Here is a 27,909-nt window from a genome sequence, read left to right as displayed (position 1 = left end):
CGCTTTCATAATTGAGAAAAAATAAAATAAAAAAGGTGGTTGCATTTAATGCAAGAGCATTGCATTGTATTTACGCAAAGTGCTTTGGCGTTTTGGGTGAAGCACAGGGAAAAATTCTCACCGGAAAAACCGAAAGTCGCCGACAAAGGAACTTGGATGGAAGGACGGTCGTGGATGCCAGGCTGGAATACACGTGCAAGAAATGACCCCTGGCATTTCCTCGCCACACAAATTAGCTCAAAACAGAAAACCCACATGGAATCACGATTGGGAAAACGGCTCTGTGACACGAATCGCACTTTTGCGCCCACAGCCCTTCCCTTCTTCGTAGGCTTGTAGCTCAATTTCACAGCACAATTTTCTTTTGATTGAATTAACGATAAGAGTAACATAGATTAGCACAGGAGCACAACAATAGGGGATAAGCTTAAGCTTATAGGACAGGGGAAAAAGGAAGAGGCACAACAATAGGGGATAAGCTTAAGCTTATAGGACAGGGGAAAAGGAAGAGGAAGAGGGGCGAAGGAGGAAAATGGCGTCAAATAGCAGGCATACGCAGAGTCAATCAACAGGAAGCAACAACAGGAGAAGCAGCACTAATACTAACACTACCACCAACAAAGCAACGGCGATGGCTCAGTACAATGCGGACGCGAGATTACTCCAAGTCTTCGAACAGTCCGGGGAATCGGGTAAGTCTTTCGATTACACGAGATCCATCAAGTCCACAACAGAGTCTGTTCCAGAACAGCAAATTACCGCATATTTATCTCGAATTCAAAGAGGGGGAAGAATACAGCCGTTTGGCTGTGTACTAGCAGTGGAGGAGACCACTTTTAGGATCATTGCTTACAGTGAGAACGCAGTGGAAATGCTGGATCTTGCGCCCCAATCTGTCCCGAGCATGGAACAACCTCAACAAGACGTTCTGACAATCGGGACCGATGTTCGAACCCTGTTCACTGCTGCTAGTGCTCACTCATTGGAGAAGGCAGCAGTAGCCCAGGAAATAAGCCTCATGAACCCTATCTGGGTTCATTGTAAAAACTCCAGAAAACCCTTTTATGCAATTGTGCATAGGATTGATGTAGGCATGGTGATAGATTTGGAGCCCTTGAGGACTGGGGATGCGTTCATGTCAGCGGCTGGTGCAGTCCAATCTCAGAAGCTCGCTGTGAGGGCGATTTCTCGGCTGCAGTCACTTCCTTGCGGTGATGTTGGGTTGCTGTGTGATACTGTTGTGGAGAATGTGAGGGAACTGACTGGTTATGACAGGGTCATGGTTTACAAGTTTCATGAAGATGAACACGGGGAAGTTGTTGCTGAAATCAGGCGTTCAGACTTGGAGCCCTATCTTGGGTTGCATTACCCTGCCACAGATATACCTCAGGCTTCTCGCTTTCTTTTTATGCAGAACAGGGTGCGGATGATCTGCGATTGCATGGCTACTCCCGTGAAGGTTATCCAGTCTGAGGAATTGATGCAACCTCTATGTTTGGTGGGTTCAACGCTTCGGGCACCCCATGGGTGCCACGCCCAATACATGGCCAACATGGGTTCCATTGCTTCGCTTGTTATGGCTGTGATTATTAATGGGAATGATGATGAAGGGGGAGGGAGTGGACGAAATTCCATGAAGCTCTGGGGTTTGGTTGTGTGCCACCATACCTCCCCGAGGGCGGTTCCGTTTCCTCTCCGCTATGCTTGCGAATTTCTGATGCAAGCATTAGGTCTTCAGCTGAACATGGAATTGCAATTGGCAGCTCAATTAACAGAGAAACACATTCTTAGGACACAAACGCTTCTCTGTGACATGCTTCTCCGAGATGCCCCAATGGGAATTGTAACTCAGTCTCCCAGTATCATGGATCTTGTCAAGTGTGATGGTGCTGCTCTTTATTATGGAGGTATGTGCTGGATGTTGGGAGTGACCCCAACTGAAGCTCAAATCAAAGATATTGCAGACTGGTTGCTTGAACACCACGGGGATTCTACAGGCCTGAGCACGGATAGCTTGGCAGATGCTGGTTATCCAGGTGCCGCCTCTCTTGGGGATGCAGTCTGCGGCATGGCTTCAGCTAGAATTACTTCAAAAGATTTTCTTTTTTGGTTCAGATCCCACACTGCAAAGGAGATGAAGTGGGGAGGAGCAAAACATCATCCGGATGACAAGGACGATGCTCGACGGATGCACCCTCGTTCCTCTTTCAAGGCATTCCTTGAAGTGGTCAAAAGAAGAAGCTTACCATGGGACAATGTGGAAATTGATGCAATTCACTCGCTACAGCTTATTCTACGAGGCTCGTTTCAGGATATTGATGACAGTGGTACTAAAACTATGGTTCATTCTCGGCTAAATGATTTGAGATTGCAGGGCATAGACGAACTTAGCTCCGTGGCTAGTGAGATGGTGCGTTTGATTGAAACAGCTACAGCACCTATTTTGGCTGTAGATTATAATGGACTTGTAAATGGATGGAATGCAAAAGTGGCAGAATTGACGGGCCTCCCGGTTGGAGAAGCCATGGGCATGTCCCTCGTTCAGGATCTTGTTTTTGAGGAGTCTGTGGAGAGGGTTGAAAAAATGCTACACAATGCCTTAAGAGGTATACCTTTTTCCGTGAGAAGATTGATTCTATTGATCAATCAGTTGAACTGCGCACATATAGGCACTTATGATAGGCTAATCTTATGGCCCTGACATGTGTTCCTGTAGCCATCCAGTTTTTTAAAGCCACGCCTGTCTTATTGTATTGGTTGACTTAAATTTTACATCTAAACTATCAATCAGGAGATATACTGTGTTCATTCTTGTAAATTTAATAAAACTTTCCATTCATGAAGTCAAACACGTACACGGTTTGATTTGGAAACAGCTCCGCAACTTTAGTTTGTTATACAGATTCTTCGTAACAAAATAACATTATCAATGCCCTTTGTCTCTTTTGCAGGGGAGGAAGAGAAAAATGTTGAGATGATGCTAAAGACCTTTGGCCCACAGAAGGAGAAGGAGGCTGTTATTTTGGTCGTTAATGCTTGTTCAAGCAGGGATTTTACAGACAATATTGTTGGAGTATGCTTTGTGGGCCAAGATGTTACCAGTCAAAAAGTGGTCATGGATAAGTTCATCCGAATCCAAGGTGACTATAGGTCCATTGTGCAAAGCCCCAATCCTTTGATTCCTCCCATATTTGCTTCGGATGAATATGCCTGCTGCTCTGAATGGAATGCAGCTATGGAAAAAGTAACAGGCTGGACTCATGATGAAGTTATTGGGAAAATGCTTGTTGGAGAAATTTTTGGTGGTTGCTGTCGTCTAAAAGGTCAAGATGCAGTGACCAAGTTTACAATTGTGCTGCACAGTGCAATCGATGGACAGGAAATAGAGAAGTTCCCATTTGCATTTTTTGACAAGCAAGGGAAATATGTGGAAGCACTTCTAACAGCAAACAAAAGAACAGATGCAGATGGGCGAATTACTGGGTCGTTTTGTTTCTTGCAGATTGCCAGCTCCGAACTGCAGCACGCATTAGAGGTTCAGAGGCAACAAGAGAAAAAATGTTTTGCAAGATTAAAAGAGCTGGCGTACATACGGCAGGAAATAAAGAATCCTTTATATGGCATGATGTTTACTCGGAAACTGTTAGAGGAGACTGATCTGTCTGATGATCAGAAGCAATTCGTTGAAACAAGTGCTGTTTGTGAGAGGCAAATGCAGAAGGTTATGGATGATATGGATTTAGAGAGTCTAGAGGATGGGTAAGACTTTTCTTTTTCAAAGATGATTTCTTTTTTATTTGTAGAAATGCATCGTATTTTACTTCATGGAACAAAGGGTTACATTGATCTGCTGTTTGTGAGAGGCAAATGCAGAAGGTTATGGATGATAGGGATTTAGAGAGTCTAGAGGATGGGTAAGACTTTTCTTTTTTATGTGTAGAAATGCATCGTATTTTACTTCATGGAACAAAGGATTACATTGATCTAACAAAATGATTGCAAGAAAATTCCCTGACTAAAAAAGCTGTTAATGCTAACATTTGAGCCTGTGGCTGGTGATCAGGTAGGGATTCCCATCTTTATTGAAAAAAATTGGATCTGGCTTTTACAAGCAAAACCATTACCTGTTTAAAAAACTCCAATTTCCCTAAGCCAAGAGGTAGTGGTTCCTACTGAAAAGTAGCCTAACACCTGGATTTCAAACAGAGCCAATAGCAGACATCCAACTGTGTGCCATAAAAAATTGCATCTGTTCCCTCGTCATCCATGTGTCCCCAAGGAGAGGGCCTCTCCAAGAAAGCAGGCCCTGGCAATAAATAAATAAATAAATGAATTCAACCAAAATCATGCCATAAATGTCTTGGCGGATGGGCATCTTTTGAAGACATGCTCAACCATTTCATATCTACTACAAAGCTTGCATACCGGTTTCTAACATCAACTAAACTTTGGTGGTGGATAAGCCACACTAATACTTTGTGCTTGAAGGAAGACTAAGATTCCCAAATAGATTGGCACTTCCTTAGCCAGTGTGCTTCGGGATCCATTGCCCCCCACCTTTCTTTTCATGTGAAATATTTCCCTCTAGGCTGTGAAAGATATTATCTATCAAGTCCTAGTAAGCTAGACAACAATAATCAGGCACATATTCTGCATCCTCTTTTTCTTGTTTTGAAAAATGCATCTTATATTTTATGACTAAACAATAAAAATATGTCAAAAATGATACATCATGGGGCTAAGTGTGATGTTAATTTGTAAGTTCCAGTTTCAGTTTTTTGTTTCTTGCAGCTATTTTATGCGCATAAAATATTTAACTCAACAATTTAATTTTTTGGCTGTAAATAAATTCTAAAAAATCCAAAACAGAAATACTGTGGTACTTTTAACTCAATAATTTTGTGGTGGAAATATTCAGAAAATCTGTCACAAAACAGCAACTAAAAACATAGTAAATTTGCCGCAAACAAATTCCCCTCTATTAATTTTCTCTGGAAAATTCAGGGTTCCCCTCACTGGGAAAACGACCCTCAGAAATACACAGAAAAACAACAATAATAGAACCTGGAAAAAGCCCACTAGATTTTCGGCCCAAGAGAAATTTGGCCCAAGGAAATTTGACCCTCCTGGAATAAACTTGGCCCTAGTAAATCTCAGCTTCCACTTGTGAATTCTGGCTCCCACCTGTACAACCTGCACAGTGGGAAAAAATGGCCTCTCTTGCTCTGCGCGGTCCTTGGCTAGAAACTCAGCCTTGCTCCACAAATTTGGCCTACATAGAAAACTTGGCCCTCTCCTCTAAGATCTCGGCCTCTCTCCCCTAGAACTCGGCCTCCACCAATTTCCCTTCTAGGAAACCATTGTTGTCCCTTGCTGCCCACTCTCCTATTTTTTCAGCCTGTCACAAACTTGCAATAAGCTCATGCCAATCTGCTGGAATCTCTCCAGAACAATTGTTTCTTCATCCTCTGCCTTAGGCTTCTTTTATAATTTCAATTGAGCAAAATCCCTAAATCTCAATGTCCAAAGTGATAGATGGCTACGATTAAATCCTAACCGACTTATATCAATGGTTTAGATTAGATCTAAGTCACTTAAATAATAAAATATTTATCCTTAGAAATTTGCTCAATTAGCCAATGCTAATTAATGTGTTTTTCCTAAGTTATACTTAGTAAAGAAATCATATTAGTTGCTTCTCCCGAACAACTACCTAAAGAGAACTTCTTCTTCTGCATGCTAGACACAAACCTATGCAGAAGACCTTCTAATGCTATAAAAAAATACTTCCTCCTAGCAAGGAAGGGATTCTCCACCATCCCTAGGTTGACCCTGTATAACACAAACTTGCCCTTCACCAGGGGCTTGGTGAGAATCTCTGCCACTTGCTTAGTTGTGGATATGTACTACAATCTCACAACACCTCTCTGGATTCTGTCGCTGATGAAGTGTTACTTGATCTCTATGTGTTTGGACCTAACATCAAACATTGGATTTTCTAAAAGCTTGATGGAACTTTGATTGTCACAAGGAATCACTTTGGGTCTCTCCTCAGGACCAAATAAAACTTGAGAGCATTTTGCAAAGCCATATGGCCTCACAACTCGCCAGACTTGCAGGCATTTACTCGACCTCTATTGAGCCAAGTGCCATTGGGTGCTGCTTCTTGCTAAATCACAAGGTCATAACTGAACCCTAGCTGAAAAAACAAACCAAAGTACTCTTCCTATCCAATGCACTCCCACCCAATCTGAATCTGTGTAGCCCTGCAACTGCACTCCACCAACTCTGACATACCTCAGTCCATACTCCATTATACCTCTCAAGTACCTAAGCACATACTTTGCTGCCTCCCAATGAACCCTCCTTGACTCCACCATGAATTGTTTGAATGTGTTCACAACAAAACAAATATCCGGTTTGATATTGACTAGATACATCAAGGACCCTATTAGTTGCGTGTACAATGTGGGATCCACCAACTCACTCTTAGAAGCATTAAGCTTCCTTAAGTTGGTAATCATGGGTGTCAACATCGACTTTCAATCCTCCATCCCCAATCTCTTTAGGATATCAGTCGCATACTTGCCCTGCCCAAGGAATATCTCTCCGAGCTACTGCTACACCTCCAATCCCAGAATGTAGTGAATCATCCCTATTCTCTTCATCTCGAACTTCAAAACAAGTTCCTCCTGGCACATCTCTATGAACTTCTCAGATCTCGTCAAAAAGAGATCATGGACATAGAGCACCAAGATGAGCAGTTCACCATCAACAAGTACACAATACAACTTGGAATCTGCTATGAAAATTTGGAAGCCCAAATTTCAATTGCAACAACTGATTAAGTTCCTTCTATTTGTTAATTGATGCTTCCTACAACAAATATCGAAACTGATACACTACAGCCTTCACCAATTAAAATTATATGCGAAAACAAGTAACTGAGCAAGAAAGAAATACACAACACCTAAGTAACCTGACACGTTGGTTTGGGATTCGTTGGATACGGGGATTCGAGTGTTGGATTTGGACACGTTGAACCCCCGAAACAAGACACGTTCAGATATATATATATATATATATATATATATTAAAAATTAGATATTTCTTACACAAATTCTCATTCATGATACAAATTCATTGATTTCAAACATAGATCTTCATCTAGATGTAAGTTTTACTGTTTACAAAGTAAGTTAGTAACATTATGCATAGTACATACAAAATTCAAATACAATTGTAATTTGTGACATGTCACATAAATGATAAATGATAAATTCTGAATTCATAATACATATTCAATTCATCAATGATCCAATAGGAGAAAGACAAGATAGTAAGATAAAGACACTAACAATTGTAGTTTTCTCATTAAGTCATCAAAATCAAAATGTGTTACATAGGTAGTGCAATGCCAATGGCAAATAGAAATAGAAAATACAAAACAACTACAAGTATACAAGCCTCAAGGCAGTAGGTAGCTCATGACTCATGAGTCATCAATCCTCATAGTCATCATCAAAATCAACATCACTGTCCTCATCATCATGGTCACCACTGCTCTCCTCTGCTGCATCCTCCTCCCCTGTATCCAAAGTCATCTCTACATTTGCTGGTGTGGAGGATGACCCCTCTACAGTATCACAATCATCAAATTTGACAGGCTCTAGTACTAAATCATTTAGATCGATGTTGGCCAATCCCAACTCAACACTGCTGTCCAAACCCATATCATCAGGAAAGACATCCCACATCTTTGTCTTTCCCTTCAACCACTCTTCCCTCTGCCTGTAAATAAGACGAAGGTTGGTGTGCACATACACCATTGTCTCTGCCCTAGACTGCTCAAGCCTGCTCTTCTTAACACTATACAAATTCCCATATGTGCTCCAATTCCTCTTGCAATAAGAGGATGAAGTCACTTGAGAGAGGAGCCTCATGGCTAATTGTTGTAGAGGAGGGCTTGTTGCCCCATGATTTGCCCACCAAGAATAGGGCTTCTTAGCCCCCCTGTCTCTAATCAGATCATATCCCGCAAATCGACCAGTGCTAGTGGAAAACTTTGCAAAGGCATCCTCCACTTCATCAAGCAATTCTCTATCCTAAAAAACCTGCCTGAATGCATCTTTCCTCCCTTGTGAGATTTCACCATCCATGTGAGGAGGGAATCTGCTGGAAGGTCCACCATTCAGCCTCTCATGACTGTAGTATTTTTGGTTCAATGAGTGAGCCAAACAATGTAAAGGTGTGCAATTCTTGTCCCATCTGTTGACAAGAATATCCTGTATAGTACCACAAAAGGCCTTTGGTGATGTCTCATACTCGGGGCACTCGTTTTGTAAAATAAGGCTCCTCACAGACTCAGTTATGGAATCCCATCCCTCATAAACCTCTCCTAGGATGGGTTGGTCTGTATCTGCAAATCGAAGCAAAGAAATGGTAGGGTCCATGATCTGAATAAGTAGATCTACCCTCTCCCTCAAAGCATCATCTAGCTCTGTGTCCACTCTTTTAGAGGCTACTTGATCCGTCTTTCTCCAAAAAGACCAAAACTCTGAAATAACCATGGCCCCAAGAGTGGTCTTGACCTCCCTCAACCTCTTCAACATGATGAATGAAGAGGCAAATCGTGTATCTGCAATCTTCAACAATGATAGATTGTTGTACTCCTTGTAGATAGTGAGGGCATTTGTATGATTTTGTACAAAGTTACAGATATGTCGTGCATCCTCAATAATGTTACCAATCCAAAGCACATCAAAAGCAATGGATTTCAATGCTAAGTTCAATGAATGGACAATGCAAGGTGTCCAAAACACTTGTGGATATTTAACTTCCACAATCATGCCAACAACCTTGCAAACAGGTGCATTATCTATAATGATTTGCACACAAGAATCAACACCTACATCTTCAATAACTTTAATAAACAACTCACCCATATATTGTGCATCCTTGTATTCTCCAAGTGTATCCATTGCTTTCAAGAAAATTAGACCATTCAAGGAAGAAACCATGAAGTTGATGAGTGGGTGCCGTGCTGGATCTGTCCATCCATCAGAAACAATGCTAACCCCAGATGTTGGCCATGATGCTTTAATAGGTTCAAGCATTTTTTGCACCTCTTTTTTTTGCCTTTGTCGACAATGTGGTTCTAAGCTTCTCTGAATTAGGAGGCACATACCTTGATGGAGCCCCTTAAGTTAAAGCTCGACACATCTCAATAAATAGAGGTGAGCGTGCAACATTAAAGGATATGACATTTTGATAGGGAAAAAAGGCAATGGTGAGATCAAGCTCTTCCCGTTTCTCCTTTTGATAAATCTTGTTCATTGGACCAAGTGAAATTGCCTTTCTTTTTGCTGCTTGTCCCCCACTAGAACTCTCAAATGGGAATTTGTCGTTGTTTTTTCTAAAAAATGGAAGGGGGTCATCATTCTTGGTTTTTTTTGATTTTGCAGCCACATTTGCCATACCAACATTGAACTCTCTTTCCATTTATTTCCTCTTTTGTAAAGGAACTTTTGTACAAGCTCCAACTCCACAACTTGATAAAGCCAACAAATGGCTTTTCACACGGAAATATGTGCTCGTGAAAGTACTGTGGAAAAAGTTGCATCTCCAATTGTCTCCTCCCTTCACCTTGCTGCTTGGCCCCTGCTCTCTTGTGACATATTTTCACAAAGGATATTTCTCAATGTTACATTTAGGAAGTCTTCCCTCAACATTACTTACAATAGAGGGAATACTTGCAACAGACTCTGATAAAATTGGGGGAGGAGGGGCATCTCCAATGGGGACATTCTTCCCCTTCCTTTGCCCCTTCCCTGCTACCCTTGATTGAGCCATGAACACTGTTTAAAAAAAACCAAAAATGCACAAATTTGTAAAAGAAATGCATGTGCAAACTATTGTAATACAAATGCAAAAAAATAGAGAGGAAATGCACTTACTTGTTGCTCGAATCTCCTTGAAAACACTCTCACACCCTTTGCTTCTTGCTCCAAACCCCTCACAGCAAACCCACAACAAACCTACTGCAAAAGAGAGGAGAAAATGATAAAAAAGAATAGCAAAGTTGTCTTTTTTAGGCCGTGCGGGTCACTTTTTCCGGATTTGTGTTCGGAAAGCGGGACACGAGTGTTCGATTGGGACACGATCCGGATTCGATCGTGTCCCGATTTCCGGAGATGAACTGGCACAAATTGTGCCCGATCCGTCGGATTCAGGACACGTCGACCTATTTCAACAAATCTGGTTTCAGAGAACAACACACTACACAATTATTTTTGGACAAATGTCCTCGGAAAAACCCAATGCGGGAAAACCGGTGCAGCAGCTGAGGGTTTGTATTATTAAGCAGTGGTTTTCTGAATACAATCTCTGGATGCCTTGTTGGCTGTCTAGTATAGAGAATATGACTGACAGAAGATTAGTGAGAAGTACCTCACACTATCACTGGCGATCCCTAATGATCCAACCACATAATGGCTTGTCCCTTGCTGCCTCTACGCAGTCTCTGCGTAGGCTCAACGTCACAGCTCCTAGGAACAACGTCACCCCATCTGCTAATTGATTTGCCTCTCTGAGACTTCGATTTTGTCCTCTCGGTCTCACACCCTGATTTCCGGCTTCAGAAATCGACCACTCTAGCAAAAGTATGGATCTCCTTAAGGCTTTGCGCTGCCTCTGTGTCACCCTACGCTGCCCAGTGTAGCCTTTGCACTGCCTCTCCCAAATTTCTCTCTGCCTCCTCTGCTGAGTATTCCCGGATCAGGAGAAATCTCCAACCGGAACTATCCCTGCCCCTCACTGCAAGAAATCACTTCGAATCTCACTGGCAACTGTTGCGTTGCTCTCTTCAGAAATTCGATCTCTAATCTCCCACACGATGTGTTTTCCAAATGCCCATCAAGCCTCCTCTTATAATCCTTCTGTTGGGAATCAACAACCCAGATTAGATACTAATCAATGGCTCAGATCATTTGGGCTTGATCCTCGTCTTCTTCTAGAAGTTTCACCCACAGTTAGATTAATACCCTTTAATTATTTTAATTTCCTAAGTTTAGATTTAGGCACCCATTAATAATAATTAATTATTTTAATAAAACTGTCTCTAGGTGGATTTTTCCAAAACGATTTCTAGGTATTGTGGAATATATGTGTCCAAGCTTCCCTGCAAATTTTGAGGCTTAGAGCACATTCGAAGCTACCAGAAATCAACACTCCCTCTTAGCGAGGAATGTGCTCTAGTAATGCAACTTGCTGAAGCATCACCCGAACTCTGTAACATCTCCCTCTGCGCTGTTGATGTCTGACATCATTGCCCACCAACTATTGTGCAAATGTTGCATTTGTACTGTTGCTGACCTTGCCACTGCCAACGCTGCATCTGTACTGCAACTCCCTCTTAAATTTTGCATTTGTGCTGCTGCTGGCACTACCACTGCCAACACTGCATCTGCACTGCAGCGTTCTCCAACTGCTATTGCTACTGCATCAACAACAGAAAAGCGTCCAGAATTACTGAACAAGTGTTCAACATGATGCATTTGTTGTTGGAGTTTTGACTGCTGCTAGTCTCTGCGTTGACCCTTTGAAGCTTCTGCGATGTTGCCGACTCTACTTTGTGCCAACTGCAATGTTGCCAACTCTAGATTTGTGCTGCTCAGTCTTTGGCGCTCCTAGTTACTGCAACTGTCACTCCGATACTCTTCTGCACCAACTGACAATGGTCCATCTTGCTACTTCTGATCTGGGCTCTCGTAACAAGGTATTGATCCAAGAGGTGGACTCCTCAAGGATCTTGCCCAACTGTAGTTCTTTCGAACTACAGTTCTATATCACCCCACCTCTGGGCAATCATGGCAAACTCCTCCTCATCGATCTGTGCGGATGCAGCCTTCAGATCATGCTTCTCGTCCTTGTCCTTTTTGAGAGGATATTGTGTAGTGTAGTGATCAAGTTCACCACACCGGAAGCACTTGATCTTCGAAACATCTTTCTTCTTCTTCCGTTGCTCCTGCTGCCCCTTAGATGCAAGGGTTGCATTCTCATCCTCCTCCTTCGGCTTCATCCCATTGCTGCTGCTGCTACTGTCAAGTTTGCACTTGACTAAGTCTTTTGTCATCTCTTCCTGTTGAAGAGCAGCCCACATAACTTCCCAATTCGACAATCTTTCTCTGCGCAGGATACTCTGGACAAACACTTGCCACTCCTCTGAGACTGAATACAGGGCCAACCTTACCATCTTGGTAGGCTGAGGTGTTGACCCCACAGCTGCCAACGAGTCTCGGGTCTCTTGAAGCTTCGTAAGGAATGGATCAATGTGTTCCCCCTTCTACATCTGCGTGGATCTCATCTTTTGCTATAAGTACATCTTTCGCTGCTCAAAAGATCCTTCGTATGGCGTGGCCAAAGCTTCCGACATATGCTGAGCAGTATCCTTGCCGACAATGTGACACACTACATGATCCCTCACTCCATCGAGGATCATCTTCTTGGCCTTTGCCATCTCGGCCTTGTACTTCTTGAGCGGATCTAGATTCGCGGGTACAACTACCACACTGTCGAATCAAGTTTTGAGATCGTGCTTATCTAGAAGGCATGAGATCCTTGCCTTCCAGATCCAATAGTTGGATACTCCCTCCAACCGATCTTGATCTCACAACCAATTGGTGCCATCTTTGCCAACGAGTTGTCGAACTACCTCCTCTCTCCTCTGTGCAACACCAGGCTAGCATACACACTCCTTGTTGAAGTTAGTAGATCAACTACACTTTGCTGCTACTCAGTACTTGAGAAATTAGACTTCTTGGTTGGAAGTCCTCTGAGGAAGAATTCCCTCAATAGTGTCTCTCTTCTTCTTTTTGACGTTTTTCTGCCCCAGCAATTGCTGTAGAAAACTGCGTCTCACCAAAAACCTTGTCTTCATTGAAGCTTCTGTTCTGCTCCCTCAGACATTGGCAAACTTCGATCTGGAAGTCTTACCTCTCTGTTAACTCCCTCAGAGAGAGCCCTTCCTCGAAAATTTTGTCCTCCTGGCCTGGATTGCGCAATCCCTTTGGGGATTCGATTTGCTGCCTACGCAGCACTTCGACCCTCCTTCTCTTCAGCGCTGGGTTCTTCTGGCTCTTCTCTCTTGCTTCACTTGCAAACTCTGATACCATGTGAAAATTTGGAAGCCCAAATTTCTTTTGCAGCAACTGATTAAATTCCTTCTATTTGTTAATTACTGAGCAAATTATTTACTGCTTCCTACAACAAATATCGAAACTAATACACTGCAACCTTCACCAGTTAAAATTATATTCGGAAACAAGTAACTGAGCAAGAAAGAAATTGTTGGACACCTAATCCTATAAGGGTTCGTGTGGAATATGAGGAGTCAAAGGGAGTCCAAGAGACGTTGGAATATGAATCCAACGATCACTCCAATGTATTATAAATGTACATCTATGTTAATAAGAAATGCAATTCACTGTTTTATCATTCAGATCTCTTCACATTCCATGTGCGTCTAACATGGTATCAGAGCCATGATGTGTGGCCTTCTCCCACCCTTAGTTTTGTGGTCTTCTAAAATTTGGGTGCTTTGCCACTCTACCGTTAATTCTTCGACCCATTGTGCACTATTTTAGCTATCCACTCTGCCTTCCACACTGTCCTTCCTGCAGAAACGTTACATTTATCTCAAAGTGAATCTTGCCAGCTATTAATTTGTCACCCGTGGCTACACCTTTGCCCATAGTCTTGAAATAGCAAAATTGGCGTTGGTTTGAGTTGCATATGCTGTGGCTTTCAATGGGCATTTCTCTGCTTTGTCATTATCTTGATATTCTCTTCCTGCTGTAACTGTCGTAACCTATCCTATCTTCACGTTCAAACATTTGATTTGAAAGTGTAATGAGTCTTCCTCATGATAGAACGATTATCACAACAACCATTTGAAGCGGTCTTTACCTTGAAATAACGTAGGATTCACAATTTATTGCAACTTTACATAGTTATTGGCAATCCGGTCTACTTTCTGTAATGACTGAGATATAGTTGCAAATGTTCGAAACCTTCTTTCCTTACACCGCATTTCAGCTGCTCGCTCTTTGAGAACAAATCCTGTGGTAGATTGGTTATTCAGTTACTGCATTTAAAGTTTTCCTTGCCTAAACACAAGGTAAAATAAAGAGGAAAGTTGCGATGATAGCGAAGGACAATAGCACTGTGGAGGCAACAACCAATCACGAAATAAAATCTTGAATATTGGTGTTTCCATTTGCACTTTCCACCCGCTGCTAAGGGCTTCGGTTCCAGTGTTTTGTCTACGCACCTGTGCCGTTTTGGCACCATCTGTTTGAAGAATGGTATGGTGCAGTGAATATGTAAATTGAAGTCACGATCTCGACATTGGTACATCATCTGCCATTGTTCATGAGCATCGATTCTATTAGATTCATCCAATATGCGATTTGATGGCATTCTCCAATGACTATGGAATTGATTGCATTTATTACACAAGGCCATTGTAGTGGTTCGACACAATTTAAGCACATGGTTTGCATATGAAGGATGTTGCATCTTGTGAGGGAGATATACACACGATATATGAAAATATGTGTCACAATTATGGAAACAGGAATGATAGCACAGAGGTCTAGCTAATTCCTCGCCATAAAGTTCGCAGTCATATAATCTTCCAGTAACTGGGTTTCTTCGGAAATCATATAGATGTAACTCAACTGGATGGGTTAACTGAATTTGGTCAAGTAGTTGAAGAATGCATTGTAGGGAAAGTATGGTCGGCTTTGGTGAGCAATATATGATTTTTGGGTTGTCTTTGAATCCGTTGATTGAATGATGGTGTCTCCATTGAATTAATCTCTTGTGCGTGGAACTTTTGCAAAATTTTGAAGCGTTGCATTTGATTGAGTGCTGGAATTTGTTAGAGCCAATGTGTATAATTCCTGGTGTTGCGTTGTTTAAGTTTTGTGCTATTTTACTGCCCTATGTGTTGGCTCTTTCTCGAAGACTGTGTGTTACAAACCACCTGTGCTTCGACTGATTAACCATGTGCTCGAACATGGCCGTTGAATCTTTTTTAAGGTCGAGAACAATGCAACGGTTATATGTGTGAGAAAGGTCGTATAACTTACATATATTTGTTCGAAGTCATTCATATGCGTTGGATCATATAAAGTGGGTATGGTATCCATAAAGTGCATATGGTATATGCTTCAATGGTATATGCGTTGAGTGTTTTTAAAGTTGTGTTTTAATGTGTGCACTCAAGTTTTTATGAAGGCTATGGTATATATGTAATGCATGGTGCATACATATATTATATAATGACCATATATCATATTCATATGCGTCCCTTTTCTTTATAAAGGTTGTAAATGGTGGTATGTAGTATGGTATGTAGCATTCATACCTTTTTTTATGGTCATATATTATAGGGTATGAAATTGCATGGTGTATGGAGGTATATTGAGAGCCTACATCTTTAGTTAGAGATTTTTTTGAAGACAAAGTTGTATGCCAATTAGTTATTTTGCAGTGACATTATTGTGAAATGGATCAAATGAGTGACATATTAGAATTACTAAATAGTCTAATACATTCCACTGTTGATGGGATGGTAGAAATCAACAAAACCACTCTCGCTGACATTCAATCATGTCTACAAGATGCTCAAGAAAAGATCGAGTTTCTACAACTCGAATCTCAATTCCAGCAAGAAGAGCTACAACAAAATAGACATCATTTTGAACTTGTTTTTGTTCAGAACATTGAGACAAACACCCATCAACAACCAGCAAGTGATGAAATTAATAAGGTTGAGATTGTTTCACATTCAGTGCCTAATGAAGGACCAGATTTGCAGAAAGAAGTAGAAAATCATCATACACTTCCCAAGCCCATCATCAGACTTTGGGAAGAGCTTCTCCATAACAAGACAAAACTGGTCTTGGATATGACAAGGATGTGTCCTTTCATATTCCAGATTACTCAAAGCCCATCAAATTTCAGAGTGCTGGATTTCTTCATGACAACTCACCTTCCCCTGTTCCAGATTCTGCTCCTCCACATTCACAACCAAAAGTTGTTAAATGCCAACATTGTGACAGAGTTGGCCATGTGAAAGATCATTGTTTTGCTCTTCACTCGTGTAAACATTGTGGTCAACACAATCATTCTTCAAACAGATGCTTCAAAAACAAGCCTCCTGTGAGAACAAAGATTAATCTTGGATGGATCGCTTCTTGGCAATGGACTTCAACAACTAAGAAGATATTTCAGTCATATGTCAAAACTTGTTCTAGAGTATTGAACAGTCTCGCAGTTGAGTTTTCTCCATCATCTCACCTTGTATTTGACAAGGGGGAAGTGATGGTCATATACAAGCTTCAAAGACACAAAAGTTGAAGCGAGCCCGAGCCACAACATGCCATACCAGATTCAAAGTTGTAGCCAGAGACAAAGATGCCCCTAAGCATACCTTTGGTTGGTGTTCAGCCTTAAACCATTTATGTGGGGTTGAGACCTCCCTTATTAGGTTGAGCTTCTCCCTTTTCAAAGAATTGGGGACACTTCCTCTAGTAGAAGACTTCAACTTCTTGCCAGTTCTGGAAGAGTTCCAGGGTTTGCATTAAGCATTTCAGAGTTGGTGGTCATCCTTAAACCATCGCAGGGTGTGACCTCCCTTTTCAGGTTGAGGTTCTCCCTTCTTATGCAGGTTGTAGACCTCCCTTTTCTAGGTTGAAGGTCTCCCTCTTCAAAGCATTAGGAGCACTTCCTCTAGCAGAAGATTTCAACTTCTTGCCAGACTTGGAAGAGTTCCGGGAACTACACTAAGCATTCCAGTGTTGGTGGTCATCCTTAAACCACCCCCTTATACCAACATTTCAGAGAGCACATTCAGTCTAGTGCTGCCATGCATATTTTTGCACATTTTGTATTGCAACTCTCTTCTTGGACTCATACATACCCCTTCGGATTAAGGGGGGAATGTTGGACACCTAATCCTCTAAGGGTTGGTGTGGATTGTGAGGAGTCAAAGGGAGTTCAAGAGACGTTGGAATATGAATCCAACGGTCACTCCAATGTATTATAAATGTACATCTATGTTAAAAAGAAATGCAATTCACTGTTTTATCATTCAGATCTCTTCTTATTCCATGTGCGTCTAACAGAAATACACAACACATTGCACAATTATTTTTGGACAAATGTCCCCGGAAAAACCCAATGCGGGAAAACCGGTGCAACAGCTGAGGGTTTGTATTATTAAGCAGTAGTTTTCTGAATACAATCTCTGGATGCCTTGCTGGCTATCCAATACAGAGAATATGACTGACAAAAGATTAGTGAGAAGTACCTCACACTATCACTCGCAATCCCCACTGATCTAGCCATAGAATGGCTTGTCCCTTGTTGCCTCTGTGCAGTCACTGCGTAGGCCCAACGTCACAACCCCTAGGGCGTCACCCCTTCTGCTAATCGATTTGCCTCTCTGAGACTTAAATTCTGTCCTCGAGGTCTCGCACCCCGGCTTCCGGCTTCAGAAATTGACCTCTCCAGCAAAATAAGAATCTCCTCAAGGCTTTGCGCCGCCTCTACGTCAGCCTACGCTGCCCAACGTAGCCTCTGTGTTGCCTATCCCAGATCTCTCTCTGCCTCCTCTGCTAAGTATTCCCGTATTGGGAGAAATCTCCAACCGGAACTATCCCTGCCCCTCACTGCAAGAAATCACTTCGAATCTCACTGGCAACTGCTGCGCTGCGCTCTTCAGAAATTCGATCTCTGATCTCCCACACGATGTGTTTTCAAATGCCCATCAAGCCTCCTCTTATAATCCTTCTGTTGAGAACCAACGACCTAGATTAGATAGTAATCAATCGCTTAGATCATTTTGGCTTGATCCTCGTCTTCTAAATGTTTCACCCACAATTAGATTAATACCCTTTAATTATTTCAATTTCCTAAGTTTAGACTTAGGCACCTATTAAAAATAATTAATTATTTTAATAAAACCGTCTCTGGGTGGAATTTTCGAAAACGATTTTTGGGTATTGTGGAATACATGTGTCCAAGCCTCCCTGCAAATTTTGAGGCTTAGAGCACATCCGATGCTACCAAAAATCAACACTCCCTCCTAGCGAGGAATGTGCTCTAGTAATGCAATCTGCTGAAGCATTACCCAGACTCTGTAACATCTCCCTTTGCGCTACTGATGTCTGACATCATTGCCCACCAACTATTGCGCAAATGCTGCATCTGTATTGCTGTTGACCTTGTCACTGCCAACACTGCATCTGTACTACAACTCCTTCTCAAATTCTGCATCCGTGCTGCTGCTGGCACTGCCACTGCCAACACTGCATCTGCACTGCAACCTTCTCCAATTGCTGCTGCTACTGCATCAGCAATGGAAAATCATCCATAATTACTGAACAAATGTTCAACATGATGCATGTGTAGCTGGAGTTTTGACTGTTGATAGTCTCTACGCTGACCCTCAGAAGTCTTTGCACTGCTATCGACTTTGCTCTATGCCAACTACACTCCTTCCAACTCTAGTTCTGCGCTGCTCAGCCTCTGGCGCTCCTAGCTATTGCAACTGTCACTCAGATACTCCTCTGCACCAACTGACATTGGTCCATCCTGCTACTTCTGATTTGGGCTCCCGTAACAAGGTATTGATCCAAGAGGTGGACTCCTCAGGGATCTTGCTCAATTGCAGTTCTTTCGAACTACAGTTTTATATCACCCTACCTTTGGGCAATCATGGCAAACTCCTCCTCCTCGATCTGTGCGGATGCAGCCTTCGGATCATGCTTCTCGTCCTTGTCCATCTTCTTGAAAGGACACTGCGTAGCATAGTGACCAAGTTCACCACACTGGAAGCACTTGATCTTCGAAACATCTTTCTTCTTCTTCCGTTGCTCCTGCTGCCCCTTAGATGCAAGGGCTGCATTCTCATCCTCCTCCTTTGGATTCGTCTCACTGCTGCTTTTGCTACTGTGAAGTTTGCACTTGACTAAGTCTCTTGTTATCTCTTCCTGCTGAAGAGCGGCCCACATTCCTTCCCAATTCAACAATCTTTCTCTGCCTAGGATACTCTGGACAAACACTTGCCACTCTTCTGAGATTGAATTCAAGGCTAGCCTCACCATCTCGGTAGGCTGAGGTGTTGCCCCCATAGCGACCGACAACTCTCGAATCTCCTAAAGCTTCCTAAGGAACGGATCAACGCGTTCCCCCTTTTGCATCTATGTGGATCTCATCTTCTACTCTAAGTACATCTTCCGTTGCTCGAAAGATCCTTCTTATAGCATGGCCAAAGCTTCCCACATCTGCCAAGCAGTTTCTCGACTTTTTACTTCTTGAGCAGATCTGGATCCGCGGGTACAACTACCACACTGTCGACATAAGTTTTGAGATCGTGCTCATCCAGAAGGCATGAGATCCTTGCCTTCCAGATCACATAGTTGGATGCTCCCTCCAACTGATCTTGATCTCGCAAACCATTTGCAACCATCTCTGCCAACGAATTGTCGAACTACCTCCTCTCTCCTTTGCGCAACACTAAGCTAGCCTACGCACTCTCTTTTTGAGTTAGTATATCAACTCCCTTCTGCTGCTGCTCAATACTTGAGAAATCAGACTTCCTGGCTGGAAGTCCTCTGAGGAAGAATTCCCTCAATAGTGTCTCTCTTCTTACTTCTAATGTTTTTCTGCCCCAACAACTGCTGTAGAAAACTGCGTCTCACCAGAAACCTCCTCTTCGTTGAAGCTTCTGCGCTGCTCCCATTGACACTGGCAAACTTTGATTTGGAAGTCTTACCTCTTTGTCAACTAACTCAGTGAGAGCCCTTTCTCGAAAATTTTGCCCTGTTGGCCTGGATTGTGCAATCTCTCTGGGGATTTGATTTGCTGCCTACGCAGCGCTTCGATCCTCCTCTTCAGCGCTGGGTTCTTTCGGCTCTGCTCTCTTGCTTCACTTGCAGCTCTGATATCATGTGAAAATTTGGAAGCCCAAATTTCTTTTGCAACAACTAATTAAGTTCCTTCTATTTGTTAATTACTGAACAAAATATTTACTGCTTTCTACAACAAATATCGAAACTAATACACTGCAACCTTCACCAATTAAAATTATATGCGAAAACAAGTAACTGAGCAAGAAAGAAATACACAACACATTACACAATTATTTTTGGACAAATATCCCCGGAGAAACCCAATGTGGGAAAACCGGTGCAACAACTGAGGGTTTGTATTATTAAGAAATAGTTTTCTGAATACAATCTCTGGATGCCTTGCTGGCTATCCAATACAGAGAATATGACTGACAAAAGATTAGTGAGAAGTACCTCACACTATCACTGGTGATCCCTACTGATCTAGCCACAGAATGGCTTGTCCCTTACTGCCTCTGCGTAGTCACTGCGTAGGCCCAGCGTCATAGCTCATAGGGACAACATCACCCCTTCTGCTGATCGATTTGCCTCTTTGAGACTTCGATTCTGTCCTCTCGCTCTCACACCCCGACTTTTGGCTTCAGAAATCGACCTCTCCAGCAAAAATACGGATCTCCTCAAAAGGCTCTGTGCTGCCTCTACATCAGCCTAGGCTACCCAGCGTAGCCTCTCCCGGATCTCGCTCTGCCTACTCTGCTGAGTATTCCCAGATCAGGAGAAATATCCAACCGGAACTATCCCTGCCTCTCACTGCAAGAAATCACTTCGAATCTCATTGGCAACTGTTGCGCTGCTCTCTTCAGAAATTCGTTTTTTGATCTCCCACACGATGTGTTTTCCAAATGCCCAAGCCTCCTCTTATAATCCTTCTGTTGGGAACCAATGACCCAGATTAGATACTAATCAATGGCTTCGATCATTTTGGCTTGATCCTCATCTTCTTCTAGAAGTTTCACCCACAGTTAGATTAATACCCTTTAATTATTTTAATTTCCTAAGTTTAGACTTAGGCACCTATTAAAAATAATTAATTATTTCAATAAAATTGCCTCCAGGTGGAATTTCCCAAAATGATTTTTGGGTATTGTGGAATACATGTGTCCAAGACTCCCTGCAAATTTTGAGGCTTAGAGCACATCCGATGCTACCAGAAATCAACACTTCCTGTTAGCGAGGAATGTGCTCTAGTAATGCAACCTGCTGAAGCATCACACAAACTCTGTAACTTCTCCCTCTGTGCTGCTAATCTCTGATGTCACTGCCCACCAACTACTGCGCAAATGCTGCATTTGTACTGCTGTTGACCCTGCCACTGCCAACATTGCATCTGTATTGCAACTCCCTCTCAAATTCTGCATTTGTGCTACTGTTGGCACTGCCACTGCCAACACTGCATCCGCACTGCAGCCTTCTCCAACTACTGTTGCTACTGCATCAGCAATGGAAAAGCATCCAAAATTACTAAATAGGTTTTCAGGATGATGCATCTGTTGCTGGAGTTCTGAATGCTGCTAGTCTCTGTGTTGACCCTCTGAAGCCTCTGCGCTGTTGTCAACTCTGCTTTGTGCCAACTCTAGCCCTGGGCTGCTCAGTCTCTGGCGCTCCTAGCTACTGCAACTGTCACTCTAATACTCCTCTGCACCAACTGACACTGTTCCATTCTGCTAGTTTTGATCTAGGCTCCCGTAGCAAGGTATTGATCTAAGAGGTGGACTCCTCAAGGATCCTCCTCAACTGCAGTTCTTTCGAACTACAGTTTTATATCACCCCACCTCTCGGTAATCATGGCAAACTCCTCCTCCTCTATCTGTGCAGATGCAGCCTTCGGATCATTCTTCTCGTCCTTGTCCTTCTTCTTGAGAGGACACTGCGTAGTGTAGTGACCAAGTTCACCACATTGGAAGCATTTGATCTTCGAAACATCTTTCTTCTTCTTCCACTGCTCCTGCTGCCCCTTAGATGCGAGGGCTGCATTCTCATCCTCCTCCTTTGGCTTCATCCCACTGTTGCCCTGCTACTATCAAGTTTGCACTTGACTAAGTCTCTCGTCATCTCTTCTTGCTGAAGAGTGGACCACATTCCTTCCCAATCCGACAATCTTTCTTTGCCTAGGATACTCTGGACAAACACTTGCCACTCTTCTGAGATTGAATTCAGGGCCAGCCTCACCATCTAGGTAGGCTGAGGTGTTGACTCCACAGCTGCCAACGAGTCTCGGATCTCCTGAAACTTCATAAGGAACAGATCAATGCATTCCCCCTTTTGTATTTGCGTGGATCTCATCTTCTGCTCCAAGTACATCTTGTGCTGGTTGGAAGATCCTTCGTATAGCGTGGCCAAAGCTTCCTACAAATGCCGAGTAGTATCCTTGCCGATAATGTGACACACTACATGATCCCTAACTCGGTCGAGGGTCATCCTCTTGGCCTTCGCCATCTCAACGTTGTACTTCTTGAGCGGATCTGGATTGACGGGTACAACTACCACGTTGTCGACGTAAGTTTTGAGATCGTGCTCATCCAGAAGGCATGAGATCTTTGCCTTCCAGATCACATAGTTGGATGCTCCGTCCAACCGATCCGGACTCGCAACCCATTTGCTGCCATCTCTGCCAACGAGTTGTCGAACAACCTGCTCTCTCCTCTGCGCAGCACTAGGCTAGCCTACGCACTCCCCGCTGGAGTTAGTAGATCAACTCCCCTCTACCGCTGCTCAGTACTTGAGAAATCAGACTTCTTGGCTAGAAGTCCTCTGAAGAAGAATTCGCTCAATAGTGTCTCTCTTCTTCCTTCTGATGTTTTTCTGCCCCAACAACGGCTGCAGAAAACTGCGTGTCACCAGAAACCTCCTCTTCGTTGAAGCTTCTGCGCTACTCCCTCTAACACTGGCAAACTTCGATCTGGAAGTCTTACCTCTCTGTCAACTCACTCAGAGAGAGCCCTTCCTCAAAAATTTTGCCCTCCTAGTCTGGATTGCGCAATCCATCCGGGGATTCGATTTACTTGCCCACGCAGCACTTCGACCCTCCTCTTCAGCGTTGGTTTCTATCGGCTCTGCTCTCTTGCTTCACTTGCAACTTTGATACCATGTGAAAATTTGGAAGCCCAAATTTCTTTTGCAACAACTGATTAAGTTCCCTCTATTTGTTAATTACTGAACAAATTATTTACTGCTTCCTACTGCAAATATCGAAACTAATACACTGCAGCCTTCACTTTAAAATTATATGCGGAAACAAGTAACTGAACAAGAAAGAAATACACAACACATTACACAATTATTTTTGGACAAATGTCCACGGAAAAACCCAATGCGGGAAAACCAGTTCAACAACTGAGGGTTTGTATTATTAAGTAGTAGTTTTCGAATACAACCTCTGGATGCCTTGCTGGCTATCCAGTACAGATAATATGACTGACAGAAGATTAGTGAGAAGTAACTCACACTATCACTAGCGATCTGCCTGATCCAACGACAAAATGGCTTATTCCTTGCTGCCTCTGTGCAGTCACTGCGTAGGCCCAGCGTCATAGCTCCTAGGGACAACGTCATCCCTTTTGTTGATCGCTTTGCCTCTCTGAGACTTTGATTCTGTCCTCCCGATATCACACCCCGACTTCCAGCTTCAGAAATCGACCTCTCCAGCAAAAATACGGATCCTCAAGGCTCTGCGCTGCCTCTGCTTCAGTCTATGCTGCCCAACGTAGCCTCTGCGCTGCCTTTCCCAGATCTCTCTCTGTATCCTCTGCTGAGTATTCTCGGATCAGGAGAAATCTCCAACTGGAGCTATCCTTGCCCCTCATTGCAAGAAATCACTTCGAATCTCACTGGCAACTGTTGCACTGCTCTCTTTAGAAATTCGATCTCTGATCTCCCACACGATGTGTTTTGCAAATGCCCATCAAGCCTCCTCTTATAATCCTTTTGTTGAGAACCAACGACCCAGATTAGATACTAATCAATGGCTCAAATCATTTTGGCTTGATCCTCGTCTTCTTTTAGAAGTTTCACCCACGGTTAGATTAATACCCTTTAATTATTTTAATTTCCTAAGTTTAGACTTAGGCACCCATTAAAAATAATTATTTTTTTTAATAAAATTGCCTCCGGGTGGAATTTCCCAAAACAATTTCTGGGTATTGTGGAATACATGTGTCCAAGCCTCCTTGCAAATTTTGAGGCTTAGAGCACATTCGATGCTACTAGAAATGAACATCCGCCTCACTCTTGGTGAAGCCCAAGCCAAACAAGTACCCATCAATCCTTTAGTACCATGTTCGAGGTGCTTGCTTAAGTCCGTACAATGCCTTCTTCAACCTGCATGCATGGGACTCTCTCCCATGCACCTCTAATCCTTGAGGTTGCTTAATATACACCTCTTCAATTACCCCATTAAGGAAGGTAGTCTTCACATACATCTAATGGATTCTCCACTCCATTTTTGAAGTAATGGAAATAAACACCTTGCTAGATGCATGTTTGGCCACAGGAGCAAAAATATCCTTATAGTCTACTCTGTCCTTCTTGGAGAACTCTCTCACCACTAACCTCGCTTTATACTTCTCGATATTTCCATCTGCTGCATGTTGATCTTATATATCGATCCAGAAGTGACTGTTGACTTCCCTTAGGCCTCGATACAATCTCCCAGACATCATCATTCATGATGTAGTTTTACTCCTCCACCATGGCATCCCTCCAAACCTACTGGTCTGTTGCCTCCTCAAAAGTAGAAGCCTTGGACTCACTAATACTGCTCATCAAGACCATGTAAATGGAAAATCTCCTTGGTGGTCTACTCTCCCTGAAAGTGCTGCTAAGAGCCTCCACATTCTCCTCAACATCCCCCAAAGTCTGCTTGGCCCATCTTGACCTCCTCCTGATAGAGCTCGAAGGAATATTTTGATCCTCTACTTGATCAAAAGATTATGTCCTTGTTGCTGGTGCTATTGTTCCCTCAGTGTTCAGAGCCTGTTTCTCCTGATCATATGCCACTACTGGATCCAACCCATGTGACCTCCTAAAGGTCTCACTTTCCTCAAATTTGACATACCTGTTGACCACTATCTTCCTCTGCGATGGAATGTAGACCTCGTAGGTCTTTGAAATCTCGTTGTATCCAACAAAAACGCCCTTCTTTATTGAGGGCTCGAGCTTAGTCCTCTTCTCAAATGGTATGTGGACATAAATTGGACTATTGAAGTTTTGAAGATGTTGCACCTTTGGTTTCACTCCCATGAGAACCTCCTTAGGAGTCTTGTCCTCCAAAACTTTGTGAGGACTCCTGTTCTCCAATTACACAACCATGTTACATGCATCTACCCCCATGAAGATAGGTAGATATTGATCATGGATCACAACCTTGGTTGCTTCGATGATGGCTCTATTCTTCCTCTCTAGCTCTCCATTCATTGTGGGTTATATGGCACTGTCAGCTCCTTTTTGATTCTTGCCTCCTTGCAGAAATTATTGACCTCGTTGGAGGTATACTCACCCCCATTGTTTGATTTGAGAACTTTGATCTTCTTCTCCATTTGGTTCTCCACAAGAGCTCTTGAAATCAACTTAAGCCCTCATCCTTAGCCTTCAAGAAGTATATCCATGCCTTTCAAGAAAAATCATCTATAAATGTCACATAATAGTAATATCCTGTCATAGACTCCACTAACATAGGACCACACACATCAAAATGAATCAAGTCCAACACACTGTTGGACCTGCTCTTGCTACTTGGAAATGTAGCCTTGGCATACCTGCCAAGTGCACATCCCTTGCACCCTCCATCTTGCTCTACATTGAACTTTGGAAGACTAGTGACCATCGCCCATAACAATGGCAAAGATCTATAGTGTAAGTGATCCATCCTCATGTGCGACAACTCACACAGGTTGTCACTGTCATGCACTAGGGCTCGTACTGACTGTCCTCTCAACAAGTACAAATTACCCTCTCTACCTCCAATTACTCGCCTCATGCTAGGATGTAATGTTTCCTATGGATTAGTTGCCCAAGGGAGGATGAAGTAGGCTATCCAACCTTGTAGGCTATAGACATTGATAAAGGGGGAAACCCATTATCCAATGTTTTGGGGCAACATTGGGTAAATTTTGGGGTAGTTGGGGCAAAAAGCCCAAATTGGGGACTACACTTGTAACCACTCAAATTAGATTAAGGAAGAAAGAACCCCATGAGGAATTTATAAATAAAGGAGAGATAGAATCATTTGATCATGATTGGAATATCTCTGTTTCTTTGAGCTACGACTCTGAGGGTTTTAAGCCTCCTTTTCGTTGATTAGTTTCGGTGGAGATGATCCCACCGTAGCTAGTCTTTTCTTTTTCTTTGGTTTGATTGACATAATCTCTCTAAAACATTTCTAATATGTTTCTGGCAAGCGAGGATCTTTTGAGGATCGGGACATTTTGGGACAACCTATTTATTCGGACAAGGCAGGAATTCCAAGACAAAGGTTTCTGGTTGATTAGAAAAGGATGAGCCTTATCTTGGACCGCAGGCCACAAATCGCAGGGCTGTAGGGTTGCTGTGACAACGAATTAAGCACAAAGGCGTATTAAGAACTGTTGAAAGTTAGTAGGAGGCTCAGATCCTTCTCGCAGTGAGTTTGGACCCTCTCGAACATCAAACACCATCACAACCAATCCAAGCTTGGTTAACATGTGTAGATCGTTAGTCTAGGCATACTTCTAAGCACAAACACATCAATCTGGCAACGAAGACTTGATTGTAGGTCAGTAGATGCCCAACCCACTTAGGGCATCATTAGCATAGGAAACTTTTTAGTAAGACTGAGATCTAGCTGTTACATAGGACAATTGTTTTACAAAAATAGAACCCTAGGGGCAAAAATTCCCTTGGGACCTTATAGTGGTATCAGGGTTGTGCATCCTGCCAGCCTGTGAGTATATGAGCCTTGTATGATCTGAAGAAGAAGGATTACACACAGTTCATCCATGGAAGGACAAGGAGATCCCATGAGGCTCTTGAGTGACATAAGCAGGGGATAACATCAATTAATTCAAGGGCAGTAGGAGATAGCTGGGGTGTTAGCTCAAGGGTAGCAACAAATGGGCCAGCTAATTGCTCATCCCATAGGAAATTCAAACGTTGCTGGTAACAATGCTAACATATTGAATGATGGTAACAAGAGCTGTGCTGAAGGAAGAAACAACCATAATCTTGACCGATTTGCATAACCAAACAATGGGGAAACTAGTAGTAGGAACTATAGGCCCCTACTATCTTAGTTTTTGGATAATCAAGAGACAAGAGACCTGGGGATAACAAAAAAAAATGATTTTACAAAATATTTCCGAGAATATGCAACATTGGGAGAAGATGTTCGAGCACATGTGACGTTCAACGAATACAACAACATTAAGTACAAAGACAGAACCAAGGCACAACAAAATCAGGATCTAATGCACAAAATGGGGGAGTTGTCTATTCCCTCTTTTGATGGATCAACCAAATGTTCAACAAGGGCTTGGGTGCAAAAATTGGACACCTACTTCTGACTTAATCCCATGTAGGAAGCAAACACTATCCAATTTGCCACATTATACTTGGAAGGAGAGGCACACGAATGGTGGTACCATGGACTAGTCACCTTGGGGCATTCCAGCATAACCCCTTATGTGATCTTCACCCAAATATTGATAGAACGTTGTGATCGAAAGGATCCTGATATACACTTTAGAGAGCTAGCACAACTTAAGCAGTTTGAGGCACTGGAATCCTACATCTCATAATTCCCACAACTAACAGTCATGGTGATAGATATATTTGAATAGAGGTTGGTTATGCTCTTCGTAGAAGGGTTAGCCGAACCACTGCGTGGGTCGATCAAGGCTTTCAAACCTACCACATTGTGTGATGCCATCATGAAGACACGAGATATGGGAGATGC

The 27,909-nt window shown here is 42.8% G+C and overlaps 1 protein-coding gene across 5 annotated transcripts in view; it reads left to right on the top strand.

Annotated features, from left to right (window-relative positions):
• Positions 1–267: 267 nt before the first annotated feature.
• LOC149249904 (phytochrome) overlaps positions 268–27,909 on the top strand; it is a 313,914-nt gene continuing 286,272 nt past the window's right edge. For 2 of the 5 annotated variants that reach the window (XM_089458824.1, XM_089458825.1), the window contains exons 1-2: positions 268–2,606; positions 2,952–3,759. In XM_089458824.1, the coding sequence (XP_089314950.1) occupies positions 533–2,606; positions 2,952–3,759 (2,882 nt within the window). In that variant the 5' untranslated portion in view covers positions 268–532. The remainder of the gene's footprint in view (positions 2,607–2,951; positions 3,760–27,909) is intronic. The other 3 variants (XR_016266799.1, XM_089458823.1, XR_016266800.1) reach the window with 2 other exon arrangements.

Source organism: Pinus tabuliformis, chromosome 7, assembly GCF_031772625.1.
Source record: "Pinus tabuliformis cultivar Carrire ecotype Pingquan chromosome 7, CPIR1, whole genome shotgun sequence".
NCBI lineage: Eukaryota > Viridiplantae > Streptophyta > Pinopsida > Pinales > Pinaceae > Pinus > Pinus tabuliformis.
The sequence above is the reverse complement of the archived record's forward strand: the minus strand, read 5'-3'. Positions and strand labels throughout refer to the sequence as shown.